The sequence below is a fragment of the Micropterus dolomieu genome, linkage group LG06, assembly GCF_021292245.1.
Source record: "Micropterus dolomieu isolate WLL.071019.BEF.003 ecotype Adirondacks linkage group LG06, ASM2129224v1, whole genome shotgun sequence".
NCBI lineage: Eukaryota > Metazoa > Chordata > Actinopteri > Centrarchiformes > Centrarchidae > Micropterus > Micropterus dolomieu.
Window position 1 is genome coordinate 14,445,422 of NC_060155.1, and position 19,580 is coordinate 14,465,001.

The 19,580-nt window shown below is 43.4% G+C and overlaps 1 protein-coding gene across 4 annotated transcripts in view; it reads left to right on the forward strand.

The window, feature by feature from the left end:
• The window catches only part of znf521 (zinc finger protein 521), an 89,467-nt gene that overhangs the window by 61,481 nt on the left and 8,406 nt on the right, over positions 1-19,580 (forward strand). For all 4 annotated transcript variants that reach the window (XM_046052823.1, XM_046052819.1, XM_046052820.1 and 1 more), the window contains 2 exons: positions 9,387-9,518; positions 15,781-15,896. In XM_046052823.1, coding sequence (XP_045908779.1) covers positions 9,387-9,518; positions 15,781-15,896 — 248 coding nt within the window. The remainder of the gene's footprint in view (positions 1-9,386; positions 9,519-15,780; positions 15,897-19,580) is intronic.

Below are 19,580 nucleotides of genomic sequence, written 5' to 3' on the forward strand. Positions count from 1 at the left end.
ACAGAAGTACTTAGAAAAATATTCCTACAAGCCCCCAAGCAATTAGTCCAGCTGCCTGCCTTTGTCCACCTACCCATTGTGTTCTTTGTAAAAACCATTCTCTTATACCTCCACTTACTCCATCCTTTGAGACGGCATTGGAAATCCGGGGCTCTGAGTTGAACCCACAGTTGGTTTAAGTGTAATGAAATGTATGTCATGTCTCTGGCTCTCTCCCTCTGGCTTCTCCTCACCCCTGGCCCCCTGAAAGCACCGCCTTTGACAGGAAGGCCTCTGTGGCTTCTTCTGCAGTGATCTTTAGCCCCTTCAGGTCCCATTGACTATTTCAGGACGTTCCTGCGATTTGAGGGTGGACTCAACCGTTCACGCATGCTTCAGAGCAATCGACTAAGGAGCAAAATAGACAGATAGATGGAGTGGAAGCCTCGTGCAACTAAACCAGCCCTCTGGGAACCCTGCCCTGATGCCTTGCCACATAAAAAACACAGACAGCCTTTTATTAATGTTTTACAGTATGCTTATTGAAAAACACTAAGTTGGCAGAGCTTATTATGTATCATGTAGACCTAACTATGTGCTCTTTTATTCTGTGGTTTACAAAGTTTTTCTGCTATGTGGGTTCTGTCCTGTATTGTACACACAATGTAAACTGCGGCAACAGAAATCAGGGGCAGTTTCTGCAAAATAACCCAAGCCGAGTCTTTCCAGATGATGCACATTCAAATTTGAACCTATATTGAATATTGTTGTTGGTATCTGTTTATTTATCATATATTCATCTTTATGTAGATTAGGGTGAACAGAGCATGCATCGAACACTTACCTTGCATCTGTACGTGTGTATGTTAATGAGGCTGTGTATGCAATTTACCTGAAGCTTTTTTGAATGTGTGACCATGTGTATGTGTGTTTGTTCCCAATGTGTACATCTGAGTGTGGACGTGTGTCTGTGCATGGATATTGCAGCTTGGAGAGAGTGTGCATGTCCACTATATTAGACAGAGCGTGTGAGGGGTGCCTCAGCATGTGTGTACTGCTGTCTGTTCAGAGCTCTCAGCGCCAGCAGGGTGCGCCATTCCAATTTACCCATCAGCCACAGAGGTAGGGGGTAAAAGCGCAGGGCATCACTGTCGGAGATTTCACATTCGAGGGACGAGATTACCAGTCAGGGGACCCCTGTGTGGAGGTGATGAGGGAGGGAGACTGCAGGGGCACAGTGTGGGGGAGTTGGGACTGTTGGGGGACGGGGGAGTGGTGAGAAGGGGGAGGGCAGCGCGACTCAACGCCACCCTGGAATCTGTGGGCTCTCTGTTTTCTGGGGAGCGTAGCTGCCAAGCTGCACATCTGTTTGACACCAGGCGCTGTGGTATGGCAGTCAGGGGCTGTCTGTCCTGATTCACATCTCTTCGCTCTCTAGTTTGTTCTGAGGATCTCTGCTGAAGCTCCGTCTCTTTAGAGATCCTCACAAAACGGCGTGTTGTGTAGGTTTTAGAAAAAGAAAATAAAAAAACCCAAAGGATTCTTACTTTCCTGATTTATCCTCATGTCTGTTTTTATTCATCCTGTGCACAGGAAACATTTGTGTATCTTAAAAGACTAGAACATTATCATGCCATTGTAAAATCATCTTGAATAGTTACCTCAGACCCGGTCTGCTGTTGGCTGTGCTCACTCCTCCTGTGTTTGAGTGTCGGCCAAGTCAGCTATGGCTGCTCCAGAGGCCCTGAAGCCTGTTGGGGAGACGGGACATTCCAAACAGCATAACTCATTCTTTACACCCTCTCTGCTGCCATTAGTTAATTATATGCAGGTGTTTTCCTTTCTGAGTTTTTTTCTGTAGATCTAATAAAAATATAACCTTAAGTACATAAAGCCAGATAGACGGAGAAAAGGAAGGGGGAAACAGTGTGGAGGAAGTGGCTGAATGTGCTGTGTGAAGCAAATTATTGCCCCCATGTAGATTCATCAGTTCTCCCTGCTGGATTAAGGAAGGGCCTTTCTAATGAAGTTCGCCCCGTCAAAATGAAGGGACTAATTCTGATTTAGCTGAGGTAATGAACTTCCCCTCTCCTAGTGAGAGCAGCACCATGGGGCGAGGAGAGAGGGGTGGTTGTGTTGGGGGGCGGGGGCAAAGGAGAGTGGCAGCGAGAGAGAGAGGGAGTGAGGCAAGACGAAGACGAGACAGGAGAGAGACACGGAGCGAGATGCGGAGCGAGGACAGAAAGATAGAAGGGAAAAAGGAAGCTAGGTGGAGAATGAGAAAAAAATTATGCAAAACGCCTGTCTCGTATTTGCTGAGATGTATTAAATTTCCAGTGCGGGTGCCTGTGTTATATAAAATTATGCTAATGTCTTGTGGCCCGCTGCGAATGGCGGCTTGCTGGTCCTGAGCATGCGTGGCTGGCCGATACACGGAGCGCACTCAGTGGGACTCAGCTTTTCTATTAAGGAAAACCTCTAGACACCTGATGATGAATTCTCTCTCACCAAATGTTCCCCCTTTTTTGTGTCGAAAATATGAGCGCTTTTCTAAATGACTTTGGAGAGCCCGGCGTGGCACTCGGCGGCCTGCGTCGAGCAGGGGGGAAGGGTGTATGAGGGGGGGTCCCTCTGCAGCAGGCTAAGGGAGTCAATTAAGGCAAGCACTGATAATTATAAGCCGGCAGAACGCAGGGGCTGGCTAATTGTACAGTGTTCCATGCCGTGAGCTCAGCCAAGGGGCCTCTCCGCAACGCTCTCTTTCCCTACTCCTTTGTGTGGACCACAGACCCCATAGAGCCACATACCTCAGCCTGACAATGCCACAGTGAGGCTAGTGAAAAAAGCCGGGCATGTGCCCGTAATTAACTTTTTACTTTCAGGCCACTCACTCTTTTGAGAGCCCAAAGAGATTCCGGTTAGATTCACACCTCATATCTTCTCTCCTTTTTACTTGCCAGAAAGTTATTCTTTGCCCATTTTACTGTTGCTTGTTTGTAATTTTTTCTTACTTTGCACAGCAACTTTCATTGAGCACAAGAGTCTTGGAAAGTCAGGGTCTAGTCACTTGACCTTTATTTCTTTCTAACAAGAAAAGACCCAACAGTTTAGAATAGGCATGTATAGAGTAAATTAGAGCATTTCAGTGCAGAATGGTGTTTGTGTGGCTGCAGGGGGTCCGGCGCTCCCATGCAATCCATCTCAGCAGCACTGCACTGTTTGTCCCCAATGGACCTCTATACCTGCCTGCAGCTGCAGCGCCTACACATCATTCGTTAACAAGTATTCGGCTTTTGCCTTTGTTGTTGTGGATTTCTCCCTTCTATTTTTTTTTCTTTTCCTCTGCTTCTGTGACCTACACACTGTTCATTTGACCGAGTTTTAGCCATTGTGGGTTTCAGCTGTAAGAATAGCAACTAATGTGGTCCAGGCGAAACACAAAATGGCAGACTATCCTTCAAAGCATATAGCGCCAAATCCTGTTTAAACACCAGCTTCATCTGGTTTTACCACCTAGATTCCCTATGGCACGCTGCAGGGTGATATTAAATTCAGTGCAGTTTAAAATCTAAAAGTGCATGTAAGCACAGAATATTTTTTGTGCTTACATGTACTACTTTGGCCATTTTACAAGGCCCTCCAAAATTTAATATAGTAAATATCTTGAAATTTCTTGTATAGGGCTAACTTGTGTGTGTTTCTTACTCTTTTACTACGGTATTTGAGTGACACTGTATAAATGTACTTGTTCTAGAATAAAAAATGTGCTTGTAGAATGTAAAATATAATCTTTACATTTTATTGAATGAGATGTGAAAGGCTACTGTGATATGAAAGACAAATAAAATGTCCCTCTAATTTTCTCTTTAATATAATGCCGCTATTTGTCATGTTGCCATAACACAGCTGAGTCATAAAAGCTTGTAAATACCTGCCTACATGTATGCCATGCGTAGAGAAACACAATACATAGCAAGTTCTTCATAAATACCAGGGCGGTATGTAGGAAATGGCATGTGCATTAATTTTGTGTATGTCATTTATATACCTTGCCTCAGGTCTTCTGATATAAAATGGTTTAACATAAAAATACTAATGCAGCATAAAGCTGTGTCTTTTGTCTTTTACGTTTTAATAGTAATGTTAATGCTGCAGCAATGACTATTGACTTGAGTTTCTTTATTTGCTGGTGCAGACAAAATTAAAGAGTATTGCTAAACACATGCACGGGACTCTTGGCAAATAACTCAAGTGGAAATGTCTGCTCAGTGTGTTTATGTTAGGGAGTGTCCTTATGTTTTTGTCCCCTATGTTTTGTGAACTCCAAAAGGGGTTCTAGTCGGCTAAACCTTTTGTAACATCCTTTCAAGCGTTACGCATGTTTATCTCGACAGAAAAACCTGTCAGTTTAGTGTTTCTACCTCTGGCCCGGTAGCCAGGGGAGCTGTGAGGCGGTTAATGTAGGCGCTGAGTGGCTGATCCTAGCATGAGCCTAGCCCTGCTCTGATTAGCACCTCCAACAAGCTGCCATGCATCAGCGCTGACATTCTCCCAGAGAAATGTTCCCCCAGAATCCTTTGCTCTTGCTGTGCGAGGGCGTCACCGCTACTGACATGTCACAGCCAACAATCTAGCCTCAACCCTCCTTCTCCCTCTGGAGGTTAGAAAACAGCATCAGTTGTGCGCCGAACTTGGGACCCTGACATGAGAGCTTTGGTACCTCACTTAGCTTATCTTTCACTTTTCTCTTGCAGACACAGAATATGTCTTTTACATGCCCACTTCCCCACAGGCAAACTGGAGTAAAGCTTCTCCTTTTATGCTGTGGTAGTTTTCCAATCTCTTTGATTTTATTAGCTAGCACTCGACCACATTTCCATCACTGTTCGTGTAATACATTAACTCTTTGATAGAATGGGGTGAAATTTCAAGGTGCTATGATTAAATCTTGTATTTTAATTTTTACATTTTGCACTTGATTCACTCTGTCCTTCTCAAACTGTGGAGGCAGGAAATAGATATTAGTAATGTTCCCCCCAGGCGGCAGTTCTCCAATCAGCTTTGGTCCAGGGGGAGTCCATCCCTTTGCGCTCCTACCTACCACCTTCCTACCCCCTTCTGCAGCATTCTCCAGGCCTTAATGGGCCTTGTAGTACTTCTGAAATGAGTTTGTTCCTTATGAGCAGTGCATCTACCTCAAGAGAGCACACCACACGGAGGTGGAGTCAATTTGTATTCACCCATAATTCCCTGGGCCTTAATCACTCTGATTTTCCCCCCATTATCTGTTAATGGATAGTTCCCGCGGAGAGAAGAGAGAAGTAAACCCACCTACTGTTTACAGGCCTGAAGCTGTCTGCTCTGCTACCATCCACAATCCCGTAGTGGGTTGTATATGCAGCAGTGAGGCCGCTGAAAACCAAATCTTCTTGGTTTATTAACATACAACTCCAACATCAGGCTGAATATTATGAAACAGATGGCAGAGTAGAATGCGAACTTTCACTAAAGGTGAAAGTCCTCATAAACAACATGGCTCCAAGCAGATATTTCTGCCTGTATGGCAAGGTATGGCAGTTTAGAAACTTAGTATTATATTAACCTATTAGTTTGATTGGACCAGCTGTGATTACTATGTCAGTTCTGTCTGTGGGTTTTCCAAAACAACTATTCCTGCCCACTAAATATTGTCAATTTGTTCTCCCACTTGTTTACTCATTACTTTCAGCAAAGAAGTGCCTTGATTGATGTCCTTAATATCATTTGTTAGAGTGTGCAGCTTTGGCGACACGAGCAGCATGGGTCCCTCCAAGAATGAGCTTCAGAGAACCATTCACTATGCCCCAGAGAAGAGTGTAAATCTAAGTATCTGATTTTTCTCTTCCATAGCCAAATGCTAAAAGTGATCCTGAGTTCCCCTCCAATTCAAACTGCTCCTCAGCAGAATTATTTAAATAAGGGGTAGTGGTGGTGGGGGGAGTGATGGTGTTGGAACGGAAGCTGAGAGAGAGTTTTTAATTAAGCAATGCCCTGCGTTATACTTAACTACACACTATTATCAGAAAACTAAGTCTTTAGTTACTTTGGTTTCAGTCTTTTACTCACTGTCAGTTGATGGCTGTGGATTTACTCTCTTAGCAAACTAAGACGTCTCTATCAAATTCACAGACACCTTTACCACTGCCTTAAACTTACAGAATTCAATATGCTGCAGCTGTGTTGTTGTTACATAAAGAGTTCACTAAACTACGCAAAACCAGACCTGCAAGCCCCAATGTCCCAAACAACCTTCAACAGCACATGAACTTCAGCCCAGAAAAAAAAGTAAACAGCGCAGAGAAATAAAGACCGTTCTTTTCCAGAGTAGTTTTTCCTCTCTCCCGCTCCCTCTCCTGTCCTCCACATGGGAGAGATATTAGGCGTTTGTGTTTTAAGGAGCTGTGAAATACATAAACCATGAGCCACAGGAACGCAAGGCCCCGTGGATATGCAGATGGGCTTACTTTGCTGGTGTCAGGGATGCTTAGAGGGAGCAGGCACAGGAGCAGTTCTCATCTAAAGGATTTTCTTAGGAGTGCAGGGGGACAGGGTGGTGGCAGCAGAGAAGACTCGGGAGACTTGGAAACAGATAGTCTGAGGAGGGAGAGAGAGAGAGAGAGAGAGAGATGAGGATAGAGAGAGAAAGCTGACAGTCCCCAGTGGCCCTGTAACTATATCCAGAGTCTGCTCAGTGCATAGAGAGGGGTGGGGGCTCACGCAGGGCCATGCTGATTGGGCAGCCCTGGAGAAGGGCTAGGGGAGCGACAGGAAGTGACCTCAGCCCAATGAGGCAGCTATAGGGGCGAGCGAGCTGACTTCCTCCCTTGGCACTCACTAAGAAACAGGCTGCCAGCCTGATTCAGTCCATGTTACACAGCTGAATACAAACCCAGCCCTACAGGCTGCATTATGGGGGCTAACAGAGCACAATTTACTCATGACAGACTCAGAACCTCTATTTCTCTCTCAACCACTTTTCTCTTTCCATGTCTTTATATACCTATTATGTAGCACTCTTTCAGAGTTGTATGTAAACATATGAAGAATGTAGTGAATAAACTAACACATATCACTATACAGTCATGTTATATTATATATATTAATAAAATAATTATATGGCAACCTTTTTATTGTCAATGAAACACATTAAAATGCCAAAACCAACAGTGAATTGAGCCTTTTAACAGGAGTTTCTGTGTAAGCAAAGCCTGATATTCTGTAGCTTATACCTCTGTGCCATTGTTGTCCAGAAACTATTAAAACATGTCACTCAGCCACGCCGTTGCAATAGGTGACATATTCCTTCATTATGAAGAACATGGGCACTTTAGTTTATTTTGAGTCAATCCCAAATGCAACATCCTGCTTGCGCACCAATGGGTCTTGAGTCTAAGAACCACAGTCAGGGTAGGGAAGTTGGAAAGTATTGAGATGGACTAACACATTGTTGGTTTTAGTCTATTTATGGTATTTAGAAATATATATGGTAATAATAAATATGTAGAATAACACCAACCTTGTTCTTCAAATTTAAAGCATACTGCATTAATATCTCTTGCTATTTCCCCCTGATGCACCTGCTCACAGACATAAATACACACATGCACATACACAAGGTCAGTCAGGCAGGTGCAGAGTTATCTGCATAATGAAGCAGGCCAGGTCTCCAAAGGGACAGCGTTGTGTACTGGGGTCAAATGAGGGCTGCGCATATGGCAGAAGAACAGATCTGTGAACCCTGTAGCAAGCTTGACCTTAGTGTACACCCTCACACAGATAAGCAAACTGAATGGTGATCAAAGAGGGCAGTGATCCTCTTGCATGGCTGCGTGGATGCCACCCTCCTCCCCTCCTTTGCTGATGCGTGCTGTTATACTCAGACACACATGTAGGCTACAGAATATCTCATCTGTCAAATGCATGACTGCAGAACACACCATCAACTCGTTCCCTTTCAAACTACTATGAGCTGCTTTGATCGGCCTTCACCTTTTACCAAACAGACATGAGGGAACATAGACTGTGAGTTTGTGTTAATGTACAACTTGAGAGTGTTTTCATGATTTAGACATACGTGTGATATACCATGCCATATGTTTTGGTTATTAAAAAAAAAGATTGTAAAAGAACATGTGGTAATATGTTACAGTAAGAAGTTCAATATGTATACACTCCCACTGCTTCTTTTGGCACAGCAGGAGATGTTTCCTTTCCCCTCTCTTCCTGGAAATAGCAGGGGTCATTGAGTTGCTGTTGTCAGAATTAGTCACAATCAATCTATAGGTGCACAAACTAAGATACTACCTCTTTTTATATACCTCCAATAAAGTGTTTTCAAAGACAAAACACAAATTTGCAAAAGGGAGGGATTGCTGATTACCTTTTACAGCACTCTTTTTCAGTAGACATGTTTTGCCAGATTTGCTTAAAGCACCTTCGATTAACCCTGTACTTGGATCCTCCAGGACTTGAGCCGGGCACAGCTGGTTAGGTGGATTGTGTATACGTGCTTCTGGTACCCAGGGCCTATGTGGTGGGCACTGGGCTGTAGAGACCTGGGGATAAACTCTAGATGAGTCCCGAGTGTATCCACCCCACCCCCTTGCTGTAGCTGGCCTAATGTCAGGTTTGGCAGGAGTTTGATAGAGCACTAGTCTGGCCCCATGGAAGAGTGTATAAGCCTTTTATTGACGCACTGGAGATGGGCAGTGCTGGGGAAGTCTGAGTCAGCAGATTGTTGTGCTGCAAATGAGTGTGCAGGATCACAGTCTGAACGACATTTATTTAAGCTATCAGAGGCCGCGGCTGAGGTATTCTAATGTTTAAATAGGCATGTAGGGAATTCTAATTCCAAGCAGATAAACTGGGAATCTGTTCTGTATTAAAAATGTTGACATGTAAGCATGTTGTAAAGGAGAATTGTTTTGATATGGCAGTCAGTGCACACTGAAGAAATGATACAATGATTGAAAATGAAGGTTCAAAAAAATTTTGTCCTTGCAGTTTCTGCAAAGCACAAATGAGTGTTTCCTTAATTTATGCTTTCATTAAATGGGTTTTAATTTGCAGACACTGAAAATAATTGATTTGCATGTAAGTTACTCTAAAAGATGACGCTCACCATGTTCAAAGTGCAAGGCCTCGTCTGAGCAAAATATATGCCTGATAGGAGCAGATCACACATTGTATTATTTCCTGTCTGAGTGTCATGAACATCGCAGGCAGGAATCTTAGCCACAAATGTGTTGAACATAAATAAATAAATTAAAAAAGAAAAAAGAACGTGCTAGTGAGACCTCAGATGTTCATGCTCTGCTTATTTTCCTTCTTATGATTTTCTGTGTGTTTTTGTTGTTTCTTCTCTGCAGAGGAAGGATTGAACCATGAATGCAAGCTCTGTAGTCAGTCATTCGACTCACCAGCGAAGCTTCAATGCCACCTGATTGAGCACAGCTTTGAGGGCATGGGAGGAACCTTCAAGTGTCCAGTCTGCTTTACAGGTGCGTATGCATGTGTTTGTGTGCATGAGAGTGTTTGTGTATCATGGCTTTGCAACCAATGGGCAGACAGATTAGAAAAATATAGTAAGTTTGTATGTGCATGTTAACTTTTCAGAGACATTTACATTCTCAATATGCAAAACTTTGCATGTCCATGCTCTTTTAGTGTGAAAAGGCGAATTGGCTCTAAATGACTTGGGAGAGGTCAAGCAAGCAGTTCGGCTAAAGCTGAGAGCAGTTTGCTGCATGTGGCTTTTTATTTAGTCAAATTGCCTCCAAATCAAGGCCAAAGAAGTGTCATGAGGTGAGAGGGGGGAAAAGAAAGAGAGCATGGGGGAAGACAGTGTGAGCTGAGGGGAAATGGGGGATGGAGGAGTAGGGAAAGAAAAGGAGATGTGCTAATTGTGGATGGCAGTGGTGCTGATAGCTGTAATGATCTCATCTGTCTCTGTGCGTGGAGGTGGAAGGACCGGACTCCTCCTGAGAGGATAGCGCCCTCCTTCAGTGTCAACAGGGTTAACTATCTCTATAATGAAATCTGCAAAGTCGTTAACTTCAGCTCTTCACTCTTTCTCCCTTCTCAGCTCTTTACTCTTCCTCACACTTTTTGGGTCCTCAGCTCATTTCCCTCTTTTGCGCTTCCTGAACCCCCCCTTTTATCCACCCATCGCCCAAAAAAACTAATTTGTCTCTCCTCTACTATTACATCAATTAACATAATTAGCTCATATTTTCCATTTTGTGCAAAGATATTTTTTTCACATGTTTTACCTCTTCATCCACCTCACTACTCAGCTCTATATTCATTTTCCTCATCTCTCTTTCTCTCCAATCTCCTCCCTCTACTCTCCTCTACTTCCCTCATTGCTGTTTTGGCCTTATCTCTCTTTTAGCAGAAGCCTATTGATATATCCCCATCCCGAATCCCCCTCCACCCCTTACAGGGGTCTGGCCATTTAATATACAGAGCATGCCTCCTTCATCTGAGCCTTCATTTTCCACCGCCAGCTTTGACAGACAGGTCCCCCTTCTCCCTCCGCGTCCATATCGATCACGGCGCATGAGAGAGAGGGATGCTGGGAGGGAGAGGGGAGGAGGGAGAGACAGAGTACGCCCTCAGGACTGTGGTCGCAGAGCAGACAGACAGATGGGCGAAGGCCTGTGGTGGTGGGGAAGGCAGGCTGTGGAGAGTATGGATGGACTGAAAGTCCTCCCTCTATTGGGGATGCAGGGGACAGGCACACTGAAGTCGAAGCAGTCGCAGGAGAAGGAGGAGTTTGGCTGACAGCTGTCCTTGAATATATTTCTTCAAGTTGAGCCTGGCATAAAGTAGAGAAAAGGCACTACTTTTACACCCTGAAAAGAAAAAACTAAATTACGGTTTATTGTTAGATGAACGTATGTAGTGTTACCAGGCTTCATTTGCATCATGTGTTCAATTTGACAGCGTCATACAGTAAAAGTATTCAGGTCTTTTACTCACTGTAAGTAAAAGTAACAATAAAACGAAAAGAGAAAAAAAGAAAATACTTTGTAACAAGTCCTTCATTCAAAATTTTACAACCACCTGTCAACTTTTTTGTAAGACAAGACGCATCAGAGGAACAGTAGTAATTCCTTTGTTTTCCTGCAATATCTGTGATTAAAGCATGATTCACTTTCTGGTCATGTTTAGGCACTCACAGCACATAATTAAGGTTAGGGAACGATGATTGGAGTAAAAGTATAAAAATATACAAACAAAACTACTCATTATGCCAAATTATCTCTTTATAAGTATATGTTATGTATACACATAAGCAGTGTTTTTATGTTGTAGATTGTTCAAAGTGAAGCTTAGTTTAATTACTTTATATACAATGCATCATGTTACATTTTGTATGTTTAATCTTCATAAGGTAGTAAAAAGTACAATATTTGTCTCTGAAATGTGGCAGAGTAGAAGTATAAAGTAATGTAAAGTACAACTACTTTGAAATTACTGTACTTGAATAATTGCTCTTTGTTACTTTCCATTACTGGATATTAAACAGGCTTTCATCGCATACTGAGATACTGTTGATGAGTCACTGGGTCCACTATTCCAAAACCTTTATTTAGAGATTCAAAGAATCCCTATTACAGACATAATGAATCTGAACACGAAAGTAAAACTTTGATCAAACTAGGTGGTGGCAGAAATAGTGGCTGGGTCACTGAGTTCACTCGATTAACAAGGTTACACTTTGTTTAAAAGATCATCCCTATTAGATGCCCATGTTTTAGTTTGATCTACCCCTCCAGTGACCCAAAACTCAGTGGGAGGCAGGGAGTGATTGTCATTCTCCGACATACCTGATTATCTTCAGTCCAACGGGAACAGAGAGAGGACAAATCATACCATCACACCACAAAACAGACCAGAGGAAAGTATGGGGGAAAGTAAGTCATAGACGGTAGATGAGGGGAGACAAAATAGAGGAGAAAAGGAGACAAAACTTGGAGGAAGCTGAGAAGGTTGCAACTGGCAAGTTTGGATGTGAGATGAAAGGGGGGAAAGAGAAGGAGGAAAAGAGAACTGTGTAGGGGAGGGAGGGTAAATGGAGAGAGGTCCATAAGCCCCTGGATGATGAGAGAGAGCCTGACTCTCCCAGGACAGATTTGACAGGTTTCAGAAGTGGGGGAGCCTGCAGCTAGAAGTGTCTGTCTGCACCCTTAGGAGCAGTAGGGAGGGCTGGTGTGGAAATTGTGATTGGGAATATGTGCTTAAGACAAACAAAACAGAAGAAAGTGTGCCTGATGAAAGTTGTACGTGTGTATGTGTGTGTGCATGCGTGTGTATACGCTTTTCTTTTACTTATGTCACAGCATGAAGTACAAACTTGGAAAAACTACAGGATGCTCTGCTTTCAAATCCACAAGAGTCTGACAAGTACAGTAGTTTAATTGGATTTTTGTTGAGTTGCTGGCCACAATCGGCTGGTGCGTGATGTTAGAATTATAAGATCCTACATCCTTAAAACACACATAGGCTTAGCTTTAACTCAAAATTAGTGGCTATCTGCTTTTAGCTCCAAACCAACTCATACAGCCGATTTGTTTGTGTTGCCTCAGAACACTTGGATCGGCCTCTGCTTTGTGAACTCTTGGATTAAGCAGAAACGAACACATGTAGGCTAGACGAATAAATAAATGAAAAGGAGAAAAGGGGAAAAAAGGATAAACTTTTTTTCCCTCCCTGCACAAACAGCTTAGTATTGGTGCAGTGCAGCCTGCAGAGAGCACCACCCTGCCAAAATAAAGATGAGCTGGGGCCTGTAGTAAAGGAGACGTCTGCCATGGGCGGCCCCTGAGATCTAATCAGAGGGCTTAATATCCCCCACAGCGAGGAGACCTTGGCCCCTCAGCCCCCTCAGCCCTGACACCCCTGACGACCAACCCGGCTCAGTGCTCTGTTCAGCTCCGCTCTGCTCTGGCTCCACGGCCAACAAACTCCACAAAGTTCTCTCTCTCACTCTCTCCCCCCCTCCCTTATTCTCTCTCATTCTCAGCAGGGAGAGACACAATGGCCAGCCACTGATCCTGTTTGGATGTGGTTTTGGATTATTTCTTCCCCGTTTCTCTGTGTCCTCATTTTAACCCTCTAGGAAGACATGCCTCTGTCCCTCCTCTAAATGGGCATTGCAAAGGCATATTTCATATGTGTCTCTTGCTGCCAAATACCAATGCAAAGTCCCCTCATTGCCTGTTTCAGCTGATCCCTTTATTAGTATATTGCATGCTAATTTGAAGAACAATAATGAATTTTAACACATGTCCACTAATTAAATGTTTATCACAGTTTATATTAGCAAATTAATCATCCAATCATATTTAGTAATCATAAATATAACCCAAGCCTTTAAAAATGTCAAAACTGAACTATATAAATTAACTAAAAAGTTGTTGAGCTTTTACATCTTAGCCTTATATGTCATAAGTCTGTTCTAACAGGTGGCTTGTAGGTGCCGTTAATGCATTTTAGGCTCTGGTACTTTAATTCAGCTGTCATTGTGCACTCGCCTATGGATGACTGTAGAGCTAAAAATTGTTAATTCATAGCTGATTAAATGTGTGTCTTACTGGAACCGCAACAGATATGCATGTAAACAGCGAGAAGCAGCTAACTCGACATCTCAGTTGTGTTTGGCCCTATTGTACAGTATTTGAAGGCCCCCCAAGTCTCAAATCCATTTTTATTTTTGCTGTATTGACTTTTTCCTCCTCTAGCCAAAGACATAATGAAGGCTTCCTGCAGCTGCTGTGACCTGCTTCTGTACAGTATATGCAGACAAAACACAGCTAAAAGAAAAAGCTATTGTTTATCAGTCCATTTTGTCTTCAAGAGCATGTATTCCCCACAAAGAAAATTGTCATCTTTCTTGGAGCACAAATGTGTACGATAGCCGAGGCCTTAACCCTGCGCGCAAATGTTTTGCAACAGACTGTAAAACCCAGCCATCTATCTGCAATCATGTTTGTCTTCATATTGTTGTGGTCATTAGTTTCAGAAATGGACCATGGAGTTGTTGTTTGTTCATTAGAGGAGGTTTGTTCATTTCTGGTTAACATGCTGCCATGTTCCAGAGACAGCTGTCACCCAGGCATTAGCAGTCTGAAAGCATCTCCACAGTGTGTCTGCTTTGAATCTAAACTTTTATTTCCCAGGTCAGGAGTGTGACATTCAATGAAGCAGAGTGCGTCTCAAGTGTACGCAGCTCAATAATTAATAACCGCTCTCCCAGGTGAGCTCAAATTGGGACACGTTAATGTTGCAGAGCCCCGCCACGGGGCTGCAGCGACCCCAAAGCCATCTCAGACAGACACCTCACCTTTTGTGGCTGTGCTTTTTTCCTCTCTCTATCCCTCTCTCCTTGTGGCCCCACGGTGCATGCATTAGAAGAAAAAAGTTATTTTGAGCTGTAAGAAATTCAAATGAAGCCACCACATGCTAACTTTTCCAGAGCATCCAGACCTTTGAGATTAGACAGCCGTCCTTAAAGCACAAGGGTCTGGGATAACAAACGGCATGTTTGAAGTGCTCCTTGGAGAATGCAGAGACACACACACATATGCAAGACACATACACTCAAGACCCATGCACAATTGCATCCTCCTTAGCTTTCCAGCGTGGACTATGACTTCATTAAAGCTCAAATGCATGGTATACGTTTTAAGTGCCAGCGAGTTGTGTGTTTATGTGATGGTGAATGTAGTCTGAGTCTGCATGAATAAGTAGTGCAACACCATGAATATTTATATTGTCAATATAATTAGCTATGTAGACTAATGGAGGCCATGTTTTGCACTTGAAGCCATGCCAATTTTTTGTGGTTGTTTATTTTCTGGCTTGTTGTCCCCACAGTACTGCTAAATAAAGAGCATCATTATTCCCAAAACATTATGCATTCACTAGCTCTAGTGCCATGAATATGACCACTCTAGTTTCACTGTTAACATCTAAATTGTTCTTGTTTTTTTTTTCAATTATATATCTCATAACAATGTTTTTTTCTATTGCTGATAGTGCATTCATTTGTTTGTGATTAAGTCATTTTCCTTGCCATTTGACATAGTCTGTCTTCAATTTTTATTCAGGCAGATGCAATTATGATGTTGTCTTTGTTCCCTTAATGCAGGCACCAAGGCCCTACTCTAATTCACAGCAGTCAACAATAAGAAGCAAAGAGTAGAGGCAACTTACAGTGACATTTTTTAAACGCGATATGCACTAACATTTAAGGTTGTGTATGCAATTCTAATCCAGTACAGGTCTTTAGTGAAATCCAATCAAAATCTCCTTACTGTCCGCTAGCTGTCCGTTCTGTGTGTTTTGCGTGATTGTACACAGCTCATGCTGTGGAAATGGGAAACAAACAAAGTGGCTCAGATCAAGCCACATAACACTATACCAGTCATTCTAGCCTTGATTTGTGTGTCAGGTAACGTTATATTACTTGCCCAAGGACATTCAGCTCACATTCCAGTATGCCAAGATATGCTGTTGTTGTGATGTTAGCTATAGGAGAGGAGAGTTGTGAGTATCACTGTCTGGAGCTGGTGTGCTGTCTCTGCGAAACAGTCCCGTCCTCTCTGCATGTTTGCTTCTTAGCAGCAGCGACACTTTGCTCACCCACAACCTAAATCATGGTATTTGTCATGGTATTGTTTTCTTTTCAGGATCCCACCTTTAATAAATGTCTCCTCCTCTGTCCGTGTGTCTCCTTTCTGTGTATGTGAGCAGTGTTTGTCCACGCCAATAAGCTCCAGCAGCACATCTTCTCTGCACACGGCCAGGAGGACAAGATCTACGACTGCTCGCAGTGCCCACAGAAGTTCTTCTTCCAGACAGAGTTACAGGTGAGCCTTGGGCTGGCAGAGCAAAAGGTTCCACCAGAAGAAACTGCAACAGCTAATCACACATGACAGCTTAACAAACACCAAACACCATTCACTGTGCTCCGGCTGTCCCCTCCATGTCCCCGGCTGGGATGAGCGACTCAGAAGGAATTATTTCAGTCCGTTTCCAAAACTCATTTGTGATGTGCAGATATGATTTGATTTGGTTATTAGACCAGCAGAGCACTAAAATATCTGGAATTAGAGGATTAGTGGAATGTTCGTTTTTGAAGAGGTAATTACATACAGTGCAGAGGCAAAAACACATTTGAGTCAATATGCCTGCATCTCCCCTCCTAATCACAGAGGAGGCCTCATGGCTAAATATGAGCTTTGTCCTCTGGGAGACCGTATCTGCCCTTCAACAAAGTTAGTAGTTGGACTTATGAACTTGCAATGTTAGAGAGATAATCCATTTTCTAGCAATCTTTTTCTCTGGTCCTTGGAGAACCTGAAAAAATGAAACAGACCTTATTATATTATTTCACTGTGGTGATGTTTTCAAGCAGCTCTGTTTTGTTTGGGGGATTCTCTACCATACACGTGGCACACTTCTCATATCCAGATCTTTTTCTATTACCTTTGAAACTGAATCATTAAAATATGAGTAGTGTGTAACCACTGTGTTCAACCCAATCACTGCAATTGTTCTTAATTTGCCTTAAAGCAAAGAAAGAAAGCAATAGCTCCAAACCCAATCCTTCAAGTACATCCATCTGATACTTGGATTAGCAGCACTATGCATTAGCGAGTAGCCAGAGGAAGTATCCAGGGCTTGGCTGCCGATTGATCCGCAACAATTTTCATATTGAGATTCAGGTTGTAAACACAGAGGCGGATGTCTGCCAGGAGGAAGGTGAATGTGATCATTATCTGCTGGTCATTTGAGCACCGCAACCATGAATAAAACAAGTCCTGATCCACCAACATGCAACTCCACCCCGGAGAAGGTTGTTTAACAAGTCTCGTGCTCCACCAAACTGCCAACATGGAGTCTTTTCATTCATGCCAAGGCCTCCTACTTATCACATTTTCATCTCTCATTGGTACGAGTGTTTTCTATATAGCAAGGGGTGTAGCAGGTACCTGTAAACAATCTCAAATAACCTGGGGATGTTTTCCTGCTTTTTTTTGTCTGACATTTTTTGGAATGAAGTGATCTCCACCTCCCGGAGGTGTTGTTTCATGCATGATTATATTGTTTTACACTCTGTGTGAAGAGACAAGAGTAGAACATGAAAGACCTATGGCACTTTGTTGTGAAACGGGGTTATAAAAGGAGAGCAGGAATGAGCTTGGGGGATAAGACAATCATTATGCTCAACCTGTGCTATGCTGTAAAGGCAGTCCCATGTGAGTGCAAGCTCACACTCTCTCAAACACATATGTAGTTCATATAGATGTGTGCACAAACAATGTTTTTCGCACTCACACAGAGTTTTTTTATAATGTGATCAAGTCAAAGCCTTCATAACTTTTTTTTCACAGATACATCTTTATCTTAAGATGCAACTCCTGAACTTAGTAATGTTGAATGCTAGATTTGCCTTTTCACTATCTATAGTTAAAGCCTTCAACAAACAGTGCAGGCTGGAGTCTTGTTTTTAGTTGTTGTTTGTTTGCGGTTGCCATTTCCCATGCATCACACTTCAAAATGTCTCACTGACATGGGGCAGTCGTTTGGCAGTCTGTCTGAAGTGGAGCTGTCTTCCAGCAGCGAGAGAAGTAGAAGCGCTCTCTCTTTGCCAGGTCTTGAGTTTGGAGTTACTCCCTATTTCTCCCTGACACTCTGGCCCACTCACAGGCTGCCTGGGCTCCTCATCTCTCACAGTAGTCGGAGGGGTCAAAGGGCCAGTGCAAGCTGGGAGAAGGAGCGGCGAGAGGGAGAGCTGCCACGGCAGGTAAAGGGAAGCAGGAACGATATTTTATTAATTTGCTGCTGAGATCCTGAAACAGACCAAAGGCTGTGACAGGTATCCAGTGCACCGCTCCACATCCTCCCCCACCGCCTCCCCCCGTGAACTCTACCCTGCGAGGGGCTAGCCAATTTTCGCCAGCCTGTCGAGATGGATGATGGGAGAGCATCCGTCTAATCAGCCCTCCCAGGACCCCCCGCCCAGCCGCCCCCCTCAGACCAGCCAGATTGACTGACTCCTGGGCCTGTGTGCCCCAGAATCCAGATTCCAAAGGAGAATAATCTCTCTTGCTCTCCCTCACTCTCATTCCATTTCTCTCTTTCCTCTTTCTTTCACAAAAAATAAGCACTGAGATGCATAGACCACCATTCCCCTCGAAACTCTCCAGAGGACTCCACCATCACACACGCTCACACTGCCTCCACCCTGTGCATCCCTCTCCCTCACCCCATTAAAATATGGAGCAAAGTCTAGATATTTCATGAGGTGCTGATGGGGAGGGCAAGTGGGTAGGCTGTGCAGCACTCTCTCTGACCATCAACTACTGCCCACCCCTTGTGCAACTAGGAGACATGACTACATCCTCTCTCCCAAATAAGATCTACTGTCTTGTTATTTTAAAAGCAGCTTCCCCCTTATGAGAAAAAAATGTCAAGGGGGTTTAGGAAAGGCCACATTGCAATGTGAAACTTGATAATAAACTTCCTTTTCCCTTTGCATTGGCGTCAGATATAGTAGCTTTTCACATTTGCGAAAGGAACTGAGCCACTGACAATGCTGCTAGGCTGGATTAATTAGCCAGATTCATTAACTGATGGATGCACAGTATTAGCCACAGCTTAAATCTGACATTTCTCTGAGTGCAGCTCATTTGTGAAGAAACACACAAGTTCAGCTCCTCCAGCGATGCAGTGTACTGGAGGGCTGCAATCGGGGGCTTCTCTCCCAGTGATCCCAATTCCTCCAAAGACAAGACAATGAGATTGAAGTTACACAACAGTGGAGATGACATTTTCTGCGTGAGATTCCCTTGTTCCTTTTAAGCTAGGCTGTCTTTTTTTTCCCCCCTTCGTCCTCCAATTTCATTATCATTCCTTCGAAGTGACACGAGATTGTAAGTCATGTGTTAAGTCGTGCCGCGATCGACAGTGGAGTGGAAAGACTGGGGTACTGTATGACTTCTTCCTCTCCTCAGACGCCCGCAGGACACGTACCTTAATTGGAGTGTCTTTTAAAAGGATTCCTTCAAAGACAATCCGAAGCTCCCTGGCCTTAATGAGTGCTGAAAGTGACAAGAGCACATCTGCATCATGTTCTACTTCCCCACACAAATGAGATTCTGCTCTCCCCGTGTGATAGCCATTATTGCCAAGCTGTGACCAATTCCACTGTTTTAATTAAGCATATTTATAGGCTTCACGGTCACCAGGTGTAAACAGCTATGCATGTCATAACGTCCGTCTTCGACAGAAAATAGGGAGAGAAAGTGAGGGATGGACAGTCGGAGAGAAAGTAGGGAGAAGATGAAAGACAAAACAGAGGAAACAAGTGCATGAAATGTGTTGAATGTATTATGAATATGATATTGCATGATATTACTAAAGTTGATCCTATGAGTGAAGGCTCTTAAAAAACATTTTAGGCCGTTCTTTGTCTCCCTTCCTTTTCATGAAATCATAAGAATGGCACTCGTCAGCATGAAGCACAGAGACCTAATTCCCCAGAAGTT